Source organism: Somniosus microcephalus, chromosome 8 (genome assembly GCF_052327205.1).
Source record: "Somniosus microcephalus isolate GS21.2 chromosome 8, FLI_Smic_1.0, whole genome shotgun sequence".
Taxonomy (NCBI): Eukaryota; Metazoa; Chordata; class Chondrichthyes; order Squaliformes; family Somniosidae; genus Somniosus; species Somniosus microcephalus.
The window spans coordinates 27,097,700-27,117,887 of NC_140994.1; the positions used below are offsets into that span (position 1 = coordinate 27,097,700).

Below are 20,188 nucleotides of genomic sequence, written 5' to 3' on the forward strand. Positions count from 1 at the left end.
CTCAGTAAGAAACAAAAAATGTTTGTTTCTGAAGTGTACTTGTATGAGTGAAACCTCTGTATAATGTCATTTTTTTTTTTATTTTCCACATTTTGGTAAGATTGTACGATTGAAACAAAATACGACTTTACTTGATAGGAACGCAGCTGACTGCAAACGTGGGGCTCAACTTGCTGTCGGCTGCACGCTTAAGTATAAAACAACGTGACCTGTAGGGAGCCGATGGCAGCAGAAACCTAGGAAAATGCAGGTCTGTAAATCGGGTTAAAGGTTCCAGTAAAGTAAATGTGGGGAAGACAATCCTGCGCACCAGAAACCAGCATCCAACACTGAAAGCATGATAGAGGGGGAGAGCAGCACAAAGAGGTCGCTACCCTCAGACAAGTTGATTGCCCGGTCATCTAAAAGTACCTATGTATCTGGCTTGATTCAAGGATCTTTGAATTATCACATGCTGAAACTGAGCAGCACCTTCCCCCTCACAACCCAAACCACTGAGTACTTTTTCCCACCATTTTGGATGATGGTGCACATTCTCCATGGGATGGCAAAGTCCTATCTCCTGTGCTTCATGTTGCCATGTGCACAATATGGGCTTTTAAACATCATGGGCCAGAAATTCGGGTCCCCACGGGCGAGTACGCGCTGGGTACTCACGTGTAGGGCCAACGAAAGTGCCGGTTTCGTGCATGCGCTGGAAACCGGAACTTCCGTTCCCTTGAAGGAAGGGGTTCACAGGTCGAACGCGTGCGCCGGAGAGGCAGCGCGTATCGGCCTGGAACTTCCGTTTTTTTTTACACAGGTTTCTCCGGGAGGGTAAGTCTCCAGCAGCTACGCGTTTAAAAAGCAGTTGCAAGGCCTGCTTTTAACAAGGTAAGTGGTGAATTAAAATTTTAAAAACATTTCCACAGGTTTATTATTTTGAAATACTTTAAAGAAAGGTAAGTTTATTTTTAGCCCTGTTAAAAACGGTAAATAATTTTTTCAAAAATTTAAATTATTGTTTAAAATAGTTATTTATGTAATTTATAGTTATTTTAAAAATGTGATTTAAAAATGTTTTTTTGAAGTTTTACAGTAGTTAGGTTTTGGGGCCGATCTCTATTCATAGATTTGACAGCTCTTCCTGTCAAATCTATGAATAGAGATTCCCTGCTATGATTGGCTCTCCATGGCCCACGTGATCCCAGGGGACGCTTCGAACTAACTGCGCCCCTGGGATACGCAAGCACTGCACGCCGGCAGCTGGTGGAGGCCCAGGATCGGAATCCCACACGGGCCCACAAAGCACAACGGCAGGCGCGCTAGGAAAGTGCAGGTCGGGGGCTTGCACCTGCGGGAAGCCTCCGACCCGAATTTCTGGCCCCATAGTTCCTCCCCACTTGTAGAGAGGCAGGGAACTAGCCTAAATACCTCTGCTGAGAATTGTCAAAGATCGTCTTTCCTCTGAACTACTTCTCTTATCCGGAAGATTGACTAGCAGTACTTTCCAATGCATTATGGAATCCTGGGCTTTATACATTGAGGCATAGAGTACAAAAGCCAGGAGGTTAAGCTAAACCTGTATAAAACACTAGTTCAGCCCCAGCTGGAGTATTGTGTCCAATTCTGGGCACCACACTTTAGGAAGGAAGTGAAGGCTTTGGAAAGGGTACAGAAGAGATTTACTAGAATGGTTGCAGGGATGAGGGATTACAGTTACATGGAGAGACTGGAAAAGCTGGGGCTGTTCTCCTTAGAGCAGAGGAGGCTAAGAGGAAATTTGATAGAGGAGTTTAAAATCATGAAGGGTTTAGATAGAGTAAATAAAGAGAAATTGTTTCCAATGGCTGAAGGGTCGATCACCAGAGGGCACAGATTTACAGTACAGGAAACTTTGGTTTATCCGGAGGTTAACTGTCCGGAATGCTCGATCCACCGGCAAAATTCAGAAGTCGGTTCAGTAAGTTTTTTTCTTTTCGTTGCTTTTTTTTCCACCAGTCAGGCTCTGCAAGGTCTAGCTAAAGCTGTTGCTTAGCTACAGAGACGCTTGCAAGCTATGGCCGACTGTTTAGAAGCTGTTGCTAAGCAACAGGGTTTGTTGCTAGATACGGAGCTCAAAAGCTCCGTATGTTTTAACATTAAGCGCTGGTTTGTCCGGCAGTTTTGACAGGACGGCAACAGCTCGGTCCCGTCGGTGCCGGATATCACAAAGTTTCCTGTAATTGGCAAAAGAACCAGAGGCAACATGAAGAAAAACTGTTTTATGCAACGAGTGGTTAGGATTTGGAATGCATTGCCCAATAGGATGGTGGATACAGATTCAATAGTAGCCTTCAAAAGGGAATTGGATAAATAGTTGAAGGAGAGCAGGACTAACTAGATTGTTTTCGAAAGAGCCAGCGCAGACTCGATGGGCCGAATGGCCTCCTTCTGGGCTGTACTATATGATGATTCTAATGATTAAAAGGGCTTTGCGACTTGTACTACAGCTGTGTGATTGGAGGATGTCTGTTCATGCAGGAAGTTGTATAGCTTTTGAACCTATAACTGGAGGTTCCAGCTAAACAGCTTAAAACATAGCTGGGTGTTATCTTGGTGAAAGGGTGAAAACAGGCACTAAATGGGTACTGTGCTAATAAGGCACGCCTGTTTGAAAATCTGGTTTTAGCACGCAATTTTGGGCCTAATTGCTGATTACCATAATTTGAACTTGCCCGGAGGTGCTAAATCAGACACTTGCTGGTTTAGCACTCAAGTGCTGATTAGACGCAATTTTCGTGGAGCAGCCACAAAACTCCCACTGAGTTTGAATCCAACCGTTTCCAGCAAAGTTATAATTAGCAATGAGTGACGAGAAAATCTTGCTGTGCCTTGCAGCAGGAGTGGGCCGGCTGACACACAGCAGCAGGTTTCAGGATGAATCAGGGACCGAGTGAGAGGGCACACAGGTTCTCGGATGCGGCACTGGAGGTCCTGGTGGAGGAGGTCCAGAGGAGGAGGGATGTCCTGCACCCGCAGGGGGGGCGGAGAAGGAGTCCACCTCGCCCTCCTGCAGCGGATGGTGCTGCTCTGCCTGGCCTCATGTCCTCCTCCCATTCCTCCTGCAGACCAAGGGGGACCCCTAGCAAGAAGCTGATGATCAAGAACTCCCTTTCTCCTGGTGACTCCTATAAGGTAGAGTAGCACAGCATTTACTCTTTTTAGGTGAAGTCCTCAATAGAGACTAAAATTAAGTGCCTAAACCTGAATGCGAGAAGTATAAATGATACTTGATTTAAGAAACAAATGTAGTAGCAGGAAATCAACAAAGAAGCTACAATTTCCTGTCACAGAAACGGCATGATGTATAGATGATAAATGGTTTTCCTAAAAGTATTTGTTTTCACTAATTCCTATTGTGGAACTATGACAATGAGAAAATTCATCCTTCGCCAAAGATGTAAAAAATTCAAGAAAAGTAATGAAAAATAAGGACTTAGAAAAAGAACATTCACCTTAAATTGAGCTTCACTCCAATAAACTCTGACATACCAGAACATGATATGTTCCCTTGTTTATACAGAAACTATATAAGACACCCTTCTCTGTATCATACTCCTTCTTAAGGCTAATATGTCTTTTGATAGGGTTTTCAAAGATTCATTAATCACCCTAGTCCTAACAAAATTGGATGCAGTATCATGGAAAATATGATATTAGTTCAGAGATATTTCTAAAATATAGCAAAACATCATTGATGTTATAATCCTTTGAGTTCATAAATGTACATTTTCTATCATAAAATCTCAATTATTTTACAATACGTAATGTACACATTAGTAAGTACACATAATATGTTGTTTATATTTTAGGAATATAAACAGAAGTATTCTGAATAAACTACTTCATAAATTAATCTGATCAGGTATAATCATCAGTATTACATGACTCCACAGTTTCACATAATACATGTACTGTACCTGTTAATGCTAATCACTGTACAGTAATGCAGTTTCAATTATATTGAACAATTTTAATGTTAATACCATTTTTTGTAATCTTTCCCCAAAACTTTGTTATACAGAGCCTTATATTCCTGCCTTTGCTAATTTTAGTGGAAACGTGTGTAAAAATGATATAATGTCAAGAGACAGCAACAGACAATTCGTCTGTGTTTAGCACTGGTGTGAATATTCGTACCTCCTAAAAAAAAGTTGAAGAAAAGGCAAGCGAAAGTGAGAAAAAGTCCATGTTCTTGCTTGCTAAGCCATGAATGATAAGTATTCCGCAGCTACAGAGTCAAATCAAAAACTTTACTCCCAGTAAGTCCTGGAGTTGGTAAACTTAACAAAGGGACAGATTTCACACTACTCACAGCTGGTACTACGCAGGCAGTGGGTACAACAGGGTCAACTATCGGTTCGGCAAAGGATTAGCCACTCAGTTGTACGAAACTGCTACCAACGGTTCAAGAAGGTGCATAATGGAGAGAGAATATGCTGTGGGGAGGAATTTCCAAAGGTGAAATCATTGGATGTCCCAAGGCAACTAGGGATGGGCAATAAATGCCGGCCTTGCCAGCAATGCCCACATGCCGAGAATGAATTTTTTTTTTTAAAAAGGAGGCTCAGGTTTACCATGGAGTTGGGGCTGAGGTGTGCCTGTGAAAGTGTCGGTCACCAATGACCTCAACTTTTATGCCATAGACACCTCCAGGCACCCAGAGGACATTACAGTAATCATTCACTTTATTTGTTTGATGAGTATATATAAACAGGTTGACATAAAATAGCTCACAAATTGTGGAAAATATCATTACTAGTAGTTGTGCACACCATTATGATCTTGACAGCCTTCTACATACTTACTCCCAAACAAACATGGAGTGAACTGCTTAATGCCATAGGGCCTCAAGTTATTCTATGGTATTCCCTCCTTTTATGTGTTAGTTTTGCCTTTAAACATGCGAGCACTGAGGGTTAACACACAATGATTTCACCTTTGGAAATTCCTCCCCACAGCATTTTCTCTTTCCCATTATGCCAAGTATAATGACTTCCGCATAGCCCTGCCCATTTCCCTTCTAAAAGCTTATTTTGTGTCAGCACAGCATTTTCTGCATATACCTTTAACAACTACAACTTTGCCAATAGCCACAACGTATTAATGGACACATTTAAAAGGGATAGTAGAAAGGGGTGGGAGAGAGAGTCAGAGAATTTTTCTGTTCCATGAATTTACTTCGCCAATGAATTGCGGGCACCAAAACAATAAATGGTTAATGATCATTGGTCATGGTGAAACTATGCCTTTCCTTCATGCCAATATTATGTCCTGCGTTGCTACTGTACTTTATTGGTAATACTCATGTATTATCTTTATGTTCGCTAAATCATTTAACTCTTCTGGTCATCCAATGAAGTCCTACAAGTCGTTGACTTTGTGTCCACTCTGTCAGTGTCATACTGCCCCACTTGATGTCTCCTTTGCAATTTTGGGAACCGTTGTGTTTGTTCAGTTGCTCATCAGCCACTTGGGAAATGTTAAAGGATCACTATTGCATTGTGTTTGCTATAAATATATTCGCACTAATTACATGTTTCAAAGCTGTGATTTTCTGCAATTTCATTAGCAATTCATTAACATAGGAGAAAAACAGGCATTTCTCTAATTTTTCAATAAAAGAGGAATGTGGGGCCACAAGGTCTACTGAACATAAATGTTTGGTGGAATCTCCACTGCATCATATGTTTATTTAAAATGTCCTGAAAACTACAGAACTTTAAAAATCAGATTTAAATTACATCAAGCAGTACTTTAAGGGGTGTTCACAATATATGGTAGACAGTAAATAGCTATTCGAATGGTGAAATATTTTTTAAGTAACATTGTTGAAGGTGTCCTGTGGGTGCCCTGCAGGGCTTTAAGTGCTTTGATTTTTGATGCAAAATGTTAGTGCGGCCCTAAAAGGTTCACTGAATAAAAGAAACCCCCATTTACATTTTTCCAGTAAATCAATCACTTTTTGTATGTAAAATATACATTGACATTTTCAGCCACACTTTGGAGTCTCTAAATGTTTAAGATCTGCCACAGATTATGTCAAAAGTCATCAAAAACCTCTTCAGAGATTCCTGCCTGAAGCCAGATCAAAGGTGAACACCTGGAAGCCAGCAATGCCAGCACAGCAAAAAGTAATCCAATACTCCTCCCTGCTCAGATTTGGATGTGTTACACCAAACATCTCCTTTAAGTTTTATTTATTGCCTCAAACTTCTCTTGTCTAATATAAAAGGATAGTTAAAATTTTCCCTTTGATAAAAATCACTTTGACTGGGGAAAAAAAGGAGGCACGGTTTACCCTCTCGAAGCTCTTCGTAGACCTTCTTATACTGGCTAAGTGAGGCCACTTGACCCTTTGCAGCCTGCAGCAATGCCCTTAGGTCTGTGATGGTCACTTCATAGCATCTGGCTTGCTTTGCAACCTCCTCCTGTAGATCTTGATGGTCCTGATGCAGCCTGACAAATATTAGGAACTAAATGGTTACATTTAGAGAACAATCACTGAATTCATGTCTTATAACATACTGTTTATTGTACATCAGATGTGTGTCCATTATCTCAAAGTTTATTTTCACTAGATAAAATGTCACTGCTTCTACTCCCAACAGGAGCTTCCTCAAAAAGCCCAACAATCACATCCTAGAAAACACCAGTGCAAGTTTCAAATCCCACTCACCAAATTCCAGTTTATCCAATTATCCCTCACTGTTCCACTCAGTCTGTTACTCTCTAACCCTTGTCATTTTCTTCTATTGTATGTCTCTCACTCTCTTCTCTCCCTTACTGCTACTGGTCTCTTCCTCAAGAATGTCTTCCTTTCCCACGTGTATAACTACTTCTTAACCACTTCACTCTGTAGCCAATGCCAAAATTAATGCGATTACAACTAGTGTCGGAGGATTGTATTAGCTCAGATCTGCGTTAATCTACCCTTTTACTGCTGACATAACGGATGCAAAACAGCTCTAAATAGTGTTTCGTTTATTATTTGTTGGTGAAATTTTAACCAAAAAAAACAGTATATGGTATAACACAAATTAAATGTAAGCAGTAATTTACAACAACATAAACTAACTTGCTAGTCTGCATATCCCGCTCACCTTCCAGCATGCGGGTTATGTAGTCTAATGTGGCATTAATTAGATAGTATATTTTTTTAAATGGCTGAAAATAAGAAAGGGATACTCATCAGAAATAATGTTTGCAAAAAATTAAACATGCATGTATAAAAAGAAATATAAATGGAAAAACAGTTTCATTCCAAAGTGATCAGCTATAAATAATAAGGTCTTAAATTATGAATGATATTTACACACTGAATAAATTATGATGCAAAAAGGTTTCTTAATATACCATACTGTTATTTTAATTTCAGTTTATGCAGTGAACTTGCAAAATATTTTGACATAATGACAGTTAACTGAACAGTCAAATGAACAAGGCAAATGATCTTATTCATTAACTAAATATATATTTAGCTGCTTATTATAAATGATGGACTGCTATGATCTAAGGTATAAAAGAATCTCTTTTCACTTGGTTTTACAAATGTCCAATTAACTGACACATCTTTAATTATTACTGTTAATTTATTTTCATCACACTACGATCAATTAATCAACATTGGATGATAATTAAAAATTAAGATGTTATCATACTTATTATTTCAAATCCATAGTTTATAAATGCATCCACTCCCAAAATTATTCATGTAATAAAGTGATAGTTATCACAAAGTCAGAAACTCTTTCAGTCTAGCAGCAATCTGTTTCTCGGACATGAGAAGCTATCTGGTCTGTGCCACTTCCACACAACAGAAAACATCAAAGTTGAAAAAGCAACCAAATAGAAAATGTAATTAGCAGGCCAAAGTGGCATGAACTCTGGTACTGTCTGGAACATGACAATGGACAATGTATTGCAGTATAAAGACCCATCTCATTATTTACCTTTCAGTCTCCTCAGTTTTCTCATGCACCTTCTCATTAAGGAAAATGTGATCTTCTAGCACTTTATTGTTTTCTTTCAGTTCCGCCAGTGAACGCTGCAAATTAATTTGGTCTTGTTCCTTCTGCAACAAACTGAAAAATATCAAGCATTATTTGTGTATATTACCACAATCACTAGGTCCACATGGTGAATTGTGCCACTGTTATGCCAATGAAAAAAATTGTGCCTGCCGGTGCTGGAGAAGTAGTTACACAATAATTTCCTGGGTAAGCTAATTTGCCTACCCATTGGAGTAGTCATTGGCGTACATTCCATGTAAAGCAGGTGTAATTAGCTAGAATGTATGGAAACTGGAGTGCAACCTTTAAAAAGACAGTTCAGCCTGCACGTTTCAGCATCAGACTGGGGGATAAGGTCTCTTGACTCTCATAACTTCACATGTTTCATCAATCTTTTCATCGTACGTTTCAAAAATAATGTCTGCAGCAGGAGCATCTGCACCGAGCAGCCAGACAAGGCAGCAGGGCATGGTGCCAAGCAGGAGGAGAAGAACACAGAACCTTACCGAACTAGACCTCTAAGCCCTCCTGGAGGTTCTGAATTTCTGAAGTCAGGAGACACAGATTCCTAGATGTGCCTGCCAGAACGTCAGCTAGAAATATCACTCATGCCACCTGGAGGGAGGTGGCAATGGCCTTAGGACTGCAGAGCAGTGCTGAGCAAAGTTCAACGACCTCACTAGGGCAGGCCAGGTTGCACATTGGCCACTTCCTTTGCTTCCTTGCCCATCCTGGGCACTAGCACACTGTTTACCCTCTTAAATTAATACTTGAGCAACTAACCCTGCACAATGCATTCTAGTTAAAGGGGGCTCTTATTTGGCAGTTTGCACCATGGCTACCCAGTTACCATAACAGCAATATTTACATGTACAACTCTAAAACCCTTCCTCCAGTTTAGCAGGCTGATACCCCAACATCTCTTACTTCAGGTCTCCCATGTTACTTGGCACACACTCCTCAACTGCTAGTCTTAGCCTCATTAATCTATCTTCTTGCAGGAGAAAATGGTGCACAATGCCTGACAGAGGCATGACACCGGAGAAGGCCATAAACCCCCTCAAGCCCCACGAAGAGAAGGCATGGAGATCGTGGGGAGGCATTCAGCGCTTGTCATGGGAGATGGTGATGTTGGCAGCATTGCTTGTGCCAATTTAGTAAGTGAACACCTACAATGTCGCCCTGGCATCCCTGTAAAGCACCATGATCAAAACTCTTCTCTGTCTCTTTAATCCCAAGGAGGTAATGCTCACTCATTCTTAGGGGGAGAAATTTGGTGGAGGCCCAAACGGGGCGCCAAGCTCGCCTGGGCGCCGGAATTAGCGCTGCGATCAGAGCAGTTGCGACCGCCGGAAATTCAGCTTGAGCGCCCCAAGAGGGACACGGGGCGCTGCTCGAGGCGCTCCGCGTCCCTTAGGGCGCTGAAACTGAATATCGCAGCGCAACGTGCCGCAGCGCCACACGCTGCGGCACGGTGTGCTGCGGTACTGCAGGCCTTCCTCCCATTCTTAAGGGGGAGGGGCCTGCACCAGCGCGATCAGAGATCGCGAGTGCCGGCAAAAGAGCCCGGCACCGAGGAGAAGTGCCGGGCTCTCGGAAAACAGCCGGCACTGCCGCGGGGTGAAATCAGGAGGCCGGGGACGGAGGTGCTGGCAGGCGGCCGCCAAAAAAAAACGGCCGCCCCGCACCTCCACCTTAATTTGCGCCACTCCCGCCACAGGTAGGCCCCGTGAACCGGGCGCGATTTGCGGCCAGAGTAGCGGAGGCGGTCGCAAACAAATATCGCGATCGGGACGGTAGTGGGGTGCTGCGCACACCGATGACGTCATCGATGGCGGCGCAGCGCAACAGGCTAACGCCGCCATTAGCGCCCCAGCTAAATATCGCGGGAGGGGTGGCCAGTGGCGCTAAAGCCACTGAGTGCCCTCTTTAGGCGCTAACTGGTGGCGCAGCCCACAGAATTTCTAGGCCTTAGTGTCTACCCTCCTTTCCTGCAGATCCATCACAGTAACCGTGGCAGAGGATGATGATGGGGAGGAAGATGATGATGATGAGAAGGAGGAGAAGCAGGGAAGACATTTCTTCAACTCAACAGTAACGATGACGACGAAGATGATGCTTAGGACCAAGCCACGCAGGAGACTTTGGAACATGATCCAGCCCCATGTTACTTTGCCACAACCCTTTAAATGCCACCCCAGCAGTAACTGCTTCCTCGTTCCTGGGCACCAACTCAAATTAACTGGTCATTCATCCCATTGCTGATGATTATTGGCATGCTCACGGAGAGGCAAAGAGAGCTGATGTGTGGTCATGTTGTAGGATGGATATTGTATTGCAGGAATATACCTTTAGTGGAAAGTGGGGAGATGGAGGTAAGGCAGTGCTGTTAAAGGTAGAGAATATTACACAGAAGAGAAGATTTCAGTGATTAGATGTGTTCTGATGTCCCTTGCAGCAGTCACAGAGAACGCCTCCGAGTACAGATCACTGTGACTGTCTAATTCATGTAATTCTGGCTTCAATGAAGCCAGGGCCATCTTGCAGCAATGTCAAAGTTCAGCCCTTCTTGAATGGTAAAGTTGTGAAGGGCACAGTAAGCTATAACGGTTTGTGTCAAACGCTGCAGAGTGCCTCTCAACCTGTCCAGGTAAATGAAAGCGTGCCTTCAGGACTTGTATGGTCCTCTTGTAGAGGCACGTGGCCTGTTAGAAAATCGGCAGCCCCTTTTACATCACGTCCAATTTTCTTTTCCATTGAGGTTTTGCACTACTGCTGTTGACCAAGTTCTCTCCCATAGGATCCCCTGCATGCTGTCACACAAGTGTGTACACCGAGAGAGTGAAAGCCCTTCCTGTTGCGGTAGTTGAAGGGGTGTGCTGTGGGAGCCCGCAAAGCAGTATCAGCTGATCATGGCAGAGGCTGCACGTTACAAATCTCAGTCTAAGTTCTCCAGAGTGTTATAGGAGTGTAAAAGCAGGAAACTCAGAGCTGCAGCACCTCTGCTATTCGGGGGACATATTTTAATGATGGAAATAGGGCGGAAATGGCTTGTACTCAACTTTCCTGCCAGAAAAAAATCTAGTGCCATTTATGCACTACTAACAAGCAGAAAGTGGCAAGGAAATTCACCCCCAATAAAGTTCATTTTGAAGTGTGGTGACTTATTATAATGGCAAACCTTTTTATGTATTCATTGTAATGACTATTCTGATTTGATGTGATAACTTGAGTGGTATCATGTATCCTAATGTCATGACAAGCTTGTACTGATGTTACATATTCTTTTACAACAGCTTTGATGTATTCTACTGTATTGCCCTAGGTAATAAATAAAATACCTATGCAAATAAATCTTGGAGTGTGGCCACTGAATACGAAGACACATACTATGAAATACATAATGGCCCAGATTTTGCTGGAACAGGGCATCTGTGTCCTGATAGTTAGACTTTTTCCCTCACCCTTCAGTTCGAAAACATTTTGTCCTCCAAGTTGCTGGAAGTGCAAGCTGGTAATGGCGCGGCGAGGGCAACGGGGCATCTGGGACCTTGGTGAACAATGGGACCAATAGTTTATCTAATCTCTTAACCAATGAGATTTAAGGATTGAGAAAGAACGAGGATGACGGAGAAGGAAATCGGGTGAATTAGAGTCAAATTGGGTCCAGAAAGAGACAAGAATAACATTTTTAAAAATGTACATTTTAAATATCTCGAAGAGCAATTTACTACCTGCAGGAATGGCACTTCACAGTTTCAATTGTTCACTTTCTGGGTGGAGAGATTGACATTGCAGGAACGTAAATCTTGTACATAAAAAGTACTTACATTGTTAAGTACTAGCCTTAACTTTCTGCGATGAGTTTAATTAGCAATTAATGGCAAAAGTCTTGAAAATCTCGGGGAGTTTGAGGGAAAGCTGCTGTTTTTGCAAAGCTAACACAAAGCATCCAGCAACTTGCGGCAATTCGCAATTCACGGTGTATCTCTTCCTCGCCACAAGTTGCTGGGCGATTTCCATGTTAATAATGGCGTGTACATTAAACTCACCGTTATTTTGGCAGCAACATCTGGGCCATACTCTTTATAAATCACTATAGCAATCAAAAGTATTATTCCCCGAATTGTAAATAGCAGTCATTTGACTGGTAACTCACTTCAAACATTTAAGAATATTTTCATTTCTTTCCACTTTCTCAAGTGCAGAGTTCTGAAGGTGGTACAGTACATGAGGTACTGGTAAACAAGACAGGTTTGCTTTTACCACGTAGGGATGATTATAACTGAAAATCGCAGGAGGCCCACACACTGCCAAACTCGCCAGCGAAACATGGTGGTACACAGCAGAGTGGCCAGAAGAAGCCAAGGTAAGTATGTTTTTAAATATTTGTAAAGATTCCTTGTGGGCCAGGAGGAGCAAGAGTGCTAGCTGTGGCAGTTAGTTGTAGGTCTTGTGACAGGAGTTGACACAACATTGCATAGAGAAGCACAGCCCCCTTCTGCACTGCTGCTCAGAGAAATGCACGCATGTTATCCTGGGCCTATATACTCTGTTGGGAGGGATAGAATTCCTATGAGCATGCCTCCTTCTGTTTATTCTCCCTGCAGCTGTAGCTGGGTGTGCTCATTCCTTCGAAGTCTCCTCCTCCTCTTCCTCTTGCCAAAGTGGAATTGCCAGAAGGACCAGCATAATGAAAAAAGTGCAGTGTCAGAAGCCCCACAAGAGATCAGAAAGATCCACAGGAACTACAAAGACTTTGAAGTGTTCAAAGTAACCAAAAACCACAATGTAATAGAAGCAAAATGTCTCATAAAACTTTCCAGTGTTTTACCTGAGAGCAGCTGAGGATACCTTTAAATACTGCTGGAAATGGCCACCTCCAGTCTTGAAAATCGAGCAGTTTCTATAGTATGTGGCCAATCCACGATGCCAGTTTTATGCCCAGGCTTAACAATACAAAGAGCCTCTTGTGGAAATGCACCAAACATGATCTTCAAGCAAGGCCTTCACTGTGAGGAAGCGCTAGAATAGCTAGGTGATCACATCATTCACCAACTAGTAAGTGGGGAAACACCGTGGTGGCAAGAATGGATTCAGCTCAGTGTGGAGAGTGGATATGATAGTTCTGTGCAAGTTCTGTGGGAGGCTCATGAGAAAGTTTTTGCGATCAGAGTATCACAGATTGTGAACGCTCCTGCCAATGTTCCATGCAGGAGTCTGTCTTCCTCCTCTGCATCCTGGTCATTTGCCTCTTGGACATCTGCATTTGATAACTAATTTTGTGCATCCTTTTGTTGGTCCTGAAAATGGATCCATCACTGAATTGCTAAATTTTGAAGGATGCAACAAACAATAATGCAGGAGACTTCTATAGGCTGGCCCTGTGGCATGCCCCCTGACCTGCCTAAACATCAAAGGTGCTTCTTCAAAATACCAATTGTGTTCTCAATGCTGGCCACTGTGAAGACATGGGGGTTGTTATATCTTCTCTCTGAGGGTGTGCTAGGATGATCCAAGGCAGCAGTGGGTACCCCCGATTTCCAAGGAACCAGCCTTTTACTTTATTTGCATCCGCAAAAAGGAGGGAGGGAGGTGGAAATGATTACCTCACCATTATAGCTACCCGGGTGTCTGGCAGTCAATTGCATTACAGTATGTAGTATCTATTGTCTCACACCAAATGAACAATGATTGAACAATACTTCTTCCTATTAATATATGGGGCACTTCACCTGGAGGAGCCCAAGGGGCCAAATGAGTCCTGACAATAACCCACTGCACTCTGGGGAATTTCGATGTGTGGTAGAATCGAAGAGCTCCTGGCTGGACATTCCTGGCCTCCAGAGAAAGCTTTTGTAGGTATTGGCTCGTGTGAAAAGGGCATATGTCATCTGCTCTATGCTCCACCGCACTGATGACTTACAGATGTTCAAGATGCCACCAATGTCAGCCTGGAATGGGCTGATACAAAGAAGTTCAGAGCTGGGGTCACTTTACTGCTACAGGAAGGGACATTCTTGCTGTGGATTGCGGCATAAGGTCCTCCTCTATGCTCCTTTCTCATCTACCTGGTAAAACAAAGCCTTTAAAGACACACACCTCAGTAAGGCCAAAAAATATTCTCTGGATCCAGTAAATCTTTGGACGCAGGTACCATCAAGTAGGTGCCCTCCTCCTCATATGCTGTCTAACCTCCCGAACATCCAAACATTCTTCCTACTCTTGAGCAAGGTAGAGTAGCATAAAAAGGTACTCTCAGTGGGGGCTCGAGGCTTTCCCCAAGAGATTGTTTTCAATTTTTCAGGTGTTTTCCTCTGACCACAACAATAATTTCTTACCAACAGTTAACAAAATTCCACAAAAGGCCTTGTTATCACTTTTAAGAACAAGTCTCTGTAACTTTCTTAATCAAAACGCTACAGAAATTCTACAGCCTGAAACCCTGCCCCCCGTTTCCTACTGGCTGGCGTTGCTTCTGATCCGCGACCAGCGGAGGGCAGGAAGCTGGTTGCAGGTAATGGTGATGTCGTATGATCTCTATTTACATTTCATTTACATGGCTATGATGTTTCAGGCGCACCTCGAAAGCAGAGGCAGGCCGTATAATTGATTGCAGCAGGAGCGGCTGCTATGCCAGCATTCCGCATCTGCACTCATACTTACTGCAAATTGTGCGGCTAAAATAGGCACGTCAAGCATGAGGCCCGCAGAATTGTCAATTATAACTTTTCTACATATGGAAAGCACTGCAATTGTATGATATTGCTTTACTCTGACTGCTCATGTGCTCTTAAAGGATGCACAAAAAGCTAAGAAGCTCATTTTCACAGCTGGAGCGCCACAAGTGCTTTTTGCAACTTCTAGTTTTCTATTGGTGCCTCTTTTGGAGCATTTTTTATCCATAAGGAATTTTCAGATGGGGAACTGCATAAATGTCTCTATGACACAAAATATTATGCACACTACTTTGTCATAAGTCTGTATGCATTTCTGCACATTTCTATCTCATGTTGTCTCTGATATAGTTCTCTGAAGACTTGTGTGATAATGGCTTGGAACAGTTTTAACTACTACTAGTTACAAAGGAAAGGAGGGCAACCGTTATGTAACTATGGAATTTGAAACATTTAATTTTGCAGGCAGTGTATCAAAATCACGTTACATAATGAAACACATATATCATGTTCTGAAAAATGTTAATGTTATAGGGAAATACTTCATTATGTAATAAAACAACTCTTCTTAGAAATGCGCGTAGAGTACATAAATGAAATTAATCACCCTGACATCATAACACTGGAAGTTGGGAAATGTGAGTATTATTGAAGTGGATTGATCACAAAAGAATAACTCAAATCATTACAGAATGATTAGAACTACATTTTAAAGTTTTTTCCCCCAGATTTTGGCAATGCATAGTATTCATGACCAGAATAGGAATAAATTTGGCAAAAATAGAAAATTTGGTGTACCCGATAGGTTAGCCAGCTGGCTAGGACAATAGCTCTGAAAGCTTATTATGTATAGAGTTATAAACAAGTTAGTTTAGTAGCAATTTTCAATTTCTACCAGCATTGCAACTTTTTTGACAACAGGAATGTCAAAGAAAGAAGATTAGATAGAGAAGTATTCATTACAATACTGTTACCTCTCCACTAGACAAGTTAGGAAAAAAAGACATGTACTTATCACCAGACTGCAAAGTACTGGCTTTCAACCTCCCTCCTGCCCCACCCCAACTAAATTAACAAGGAATAAAATATTTTAAATAACTGAAACACAGTCATATGAACAAGTCAATTACAGTCATACTTCGATAGCAAAATACTGCGGATGCTGGAAATCCGAAATAACAACAGAAAATGCTGGAAAAACTCAGCAGGCCAGGCAACATCCGTGGAGAGAGAAACAGAGTCAACGGCCCCGATTTTAGGGCAGCTGTCGGGCGGCTTTTCATGCGGCCGTGGTCCGAAAATCGCATAAAAAGCGGGTCGGGACCCCCCCCCCGCCTGATTCCCCGCCCCGTCCGACTTTCGGACTGCCGTTTCCCCGCGCCCCGCTTCAGTCCCGCCCGCCGCTGGCGGGACTGCTCGTCGGAGCACTAATCAGCAATGATCACCTTGTTAAGTGCGATTTTCCGGCGCCGCTGCGACTTTGGGGCTTTCCCCACGTGAAACACGCCTGCGGGGAACTCCGCCGATGAGAGCTGGCGTGAAACCAGCTGGCTTGCCGAGGGCTGAAGACATTTAAATAGGCAGCCTTTGCAGGCTGCAGGACCTTGTTGACCAAGGCTTGGGGGAACTTTTTGAAGCCTTAGGAGCAGCTGCAGAAAGTTGGAGCCTCACACACTTCTCCAGTGTGAGCTCCTGGGAAGCCCCTTTCACCACTGTAACTCAGGACCTCCTCAACCAACGCATCTGCCAGAAGCATGGGAGGCCTTTGGTACCTTCCCTTCCTGGCATTAGAGGATCTCCAACAGCAGAGGAGACTGGAGCAACTCCAGCAACAGCAACACCAGCAGGAGCGGCAGGTTGCGGCTCAGCCACCTGGGGCAGCACAGGCCAGAAGGGGCCAGCACATGGAAGGCCGTCGGCGCAGGAGATACCCCCCAAACAAGGTCTACAGACACAGGGTCAGCTACCTCAACATGACTGAGCAACAGTGCCAGAGGCGGCTCCGACTTTCGCGAGAGGTTGTGACTGACATCTGCGCAATGCTGCAGCAAGACCTGGAGCCCAGAGCAACAGGTCCACACTACTTGCCAGTGGCCATCAAAGACACCACCGCACTCAACTTTTATGCCTCAGGCTCCTTCCAGGGATCAGCAGCAGACATCAGCGGCATCTCACAGGCGGTTGCACACACATGCATCACGCAGGTCACCGATGCCCTCTTTGCCCTCGCGCACAATCACATCCATTTCACCCGGGATCACGCAAGTGTGAGGGCGCGAGCGCGTGGATTCGCAGAGCTGGCAGACTTTCCAAGGGTGCAGGGCGTCATTGACTGCACACATGTGGCCCTTAGGGCACCCCACCGCAATCCAGGAGTTTTTGTCAACCGCAAGGGCTTCCACTCCCTTAACGTTCAGCTGGTGTGTGACCACAAGAAGGTGATTTTGCACGTTTGTGCCAAGTACCCTGGCAGCTGCCATGACTCCTTTATACTGCGCAAATCTACTGTGCCTCCGCTATTCAGTCCGCCAAACGAACTTCAAGGATGGTTCCTTGGAGACAAGGGATATGCCCTGCGCACTTGGGTAATGACGCCATTGAGGAGACCAGTCAGCGAAGCTGAGGAGCGCTACAACTCCAGCCACATGACCACCAGATGCATAATCGAGCAAACCATTGGTTTGCTGAAGATGCGCTTCAGATGCCTCGATAGATCAGGTGGAGCCCTACAGTACTCAGCAGCCAGGGTCTCCAAAATCATTGTGGTATGCTGTGTGCTTCACAACATGGCACAGCATCGTGGCTTGCAGATTCCGCAGGACCAAGAGGCTCCTCACAGAGCCGCCTTGGATGAGGATGATGCTGAGGATGATCCTGAGGAGGAAACGAGCATCCTGCAGAGGCCTGCCAACCAGCGGCACCAGTGCGCGAGAACATTGCTGGGCGGAATGCAAGGAACGCACTCATCCTGGCCAGATTTGCGTAGTCTGATACATCAAACACTGCAGCCTCACTGCTTCTGAACTGACCATGGACATTGGCCTATGCCTGCACTTGCCAACAACTTTGACCAGTTTGCAGTCATCTGCAATTTATCCTAAGGCCTCTATGTGACATCCACATTCGCCAAATGACAGGCGCCATAACTGCAGCAGCTGGCAACTTAAAGTTTATGTACAGGAAAATGATGCCATTAAAACTACTTACAAGACTGGATGGTGTAATAGTTATGTGAATGTGAGCATTGAGAGAGACGGAATGGGTAAGGGTGCATGGATGTGACTATGAAGTGGGATGTGGAAGAAGAGATTGCTGAAGCTGAGTGCTGTTGGGGAAAGGCAATGGGGATGAGGTTGAGGGTGATGGAAACTTCATACTTGCTTTCCCTGTGCGGTGAAGGTCATGGAAGCGCTTCCTGCACTGCAGCTAGGTGCGACGGGTGACATCCAGGGAGTTTACCCCTGCTGCCCCCTCCATCCAGGCAGCTGTGGACTCTTTGGGAGGCCTCTTCCTCCCTGAGCGAGGGTAGAGGACCTCCCTGTGGGCCCTTACCCCATCCACCAAGGTCTGCAATGACGTCACGTTTAATTTGCCAGCAACTCGGCCTCTGCCGCTGGCAGCAGCTGGTGCAGGCTCCTCTGCCATTGTGCAAGAGTGGTTGAGAAGCCTGCAGAGGTGGAGAAGCTTGCTGGACACTTTGAAAGCACCACGAATGATGACATCATAGTGTGGGGATTTCTGACTCGATTTAGACAATTAGCAAGGCTTCCCACATGCTGGGAATTAATTGGCCAATTGAGGGAAAATTGCGTGGGGCTGGCTGACACTTTTTTATGTGTGTCAGAAACCCCACATTTCGGGGAAATCTGACCATTTCCCACACAAGCCGAAAATCGGGCCCATCGTTTCGGGTCGAAACCTTTCTACAGAGCGGAGAAAAAAAGGCAGGAAATGAAAGAGATTAAAAGGCAGTTTGGGGGCTGGGAAATGGGGGAGGGGATGAAAGAAGAGACATTAAGAGATATTCAAGGTGAGACGAGATGGTAATAGGACAGGTAAAGAAACAGACAATGGCTCTAAATGAAGTGTGAAATGCGCTGGCAGAGTGAGAGACAGCTGCCATGTGGGAGAGAGAGAAAAAAGGAAAAGGCACAAACCAAAAGTGTGGATAAAAAATATAAAAATATAATAGGGGCCGAGGGTATGATCTGAAATTGTTGAACTCGATATTGAGTCCGGAAGGCTGTAAAGTGCCTAATCGGAAGATGAGGTGCTGTTCCTCGAGTTTACGCTGAGCTTCCGTGAAACAATGCAAGAGGCCGCAGATGGTGAGGTCCGAGTGGGAATGGAACGGTGAACTGAAATGACAGGCGACTGGAAGCTCGGGGTCACCCTTACGGACTGAACGGAGGTGTTCCGCAAAGCGGTCACCTAATCTGCGTTTGGTCTCCGCCGCGGCATCGGCCGTCTCTATTTCTCTGCTCCCCTCACTCACTCCAACCTACCTCCCTCTGAACTTGCAGCACTCCATTCTCTCAGATCCAACCCCGACATTGTCATTAAACCTGCTGACAAGGGTGGTGCTGTTGTTGTTTGGCGAACCGACCTCTACCTAGCGGAAGCTGAACGCCAACTCTCCGACACCTTCTCCTACCTCCACCTGGACCATGACCCCATTACCGAACATCAAACCACTGTTTCCAAGACTGTCACTGACCTCATCTCCTCTGGAGATCTTCCCCCCACGGCCACCAACCTCATAGTTCCCCAACCCCGCACAGCCCGCTTCTACCTCCTTCCCAAGATCCACAAACAGGACTGCCCTGGTAGACCCATCGTTTCAGCCTGTTCTTGCCCCACGGAACTTATCTCTTCCTATCATGACTATCTTTTCTCCCCTTGTCCAGTCTCCTCCCACCTACATCCGCGACTTTTCTGACGCCCTCCGCCACTTTAACAGTTTCCAGTTTCCTGGCCCCAACTGCCTCCTTTTTACCATGGACGTACAATCCCCCTACACCTCCATCCCCCACCAGGACGGCCTGAGGGTGCTCCGCTTCTTCCTTGAACAGAGGCCCGACCAGTCCCCATCCACCACCACCCTCCTCCGCCTGGCTGAACTTGTTCTCACATTGAACAACTTCTCCTTTGACTCCACTCATTTCCTCCAAATTAAAGGTGTTGCTATTGGTACCCACATGGGTCCTAGCTATGCCTGCCTTTTCGTGGGATATATGTGGAATGCTCTTTGTTCCAGTCCTACTCGGGTCACCTCCCTCACCTCTTTTTCCGGTACATTGATTACTGTATCGGTGCACTCGCCCTGAACTAGACAATTTCATTCACTTTGCCTCCAATTTCCACCCTTCCCTCACTTTCACATGGTCCATCTCCGACTCTTCCCTTCCCTTCCTCGACTTCTCCGTCTCCATCTCTGGGGATAGGTTATTGACCAATATTCACTACAAGCCCACTGAC

At 44.7% G+C, this 20,188-nt stretch overlaps 1 protein-coding gene across 3 annotated transcripts in view; it reads right to left on the minus strand.

Annotated features, from left to right (window-relative positions):
* LOC147113393 (uncharacterized) overlaps positions 1-20,188 on the minus strand; it is a 374,107-nt gene that overhangs the window by 310,655 nt on the left and 43,264 nt on the right. For all 3 annotated transcript variants that reach the window (XR_015079196.1, XM_085994401.1, XM_085994400.1), the window contains 2 exons: positions 7,974-8,105; positions 6,323-6,480 (listed from right to left, as the gene is read on the minus strand). Coding sequence is in view for 2 of the 3 variants with exons in the window: in XM_085994401.1 (XP_085850527.1) it covers positions 6,323-6,480; positions 7,974-8,105 (290 nt within the window). In the remaining variant the exon portion in view is untranslated. The remainder of the gene's footprint in view (positions 1-6,322; positions 6,481-7,973; positions 8,106-20,188) is intronic.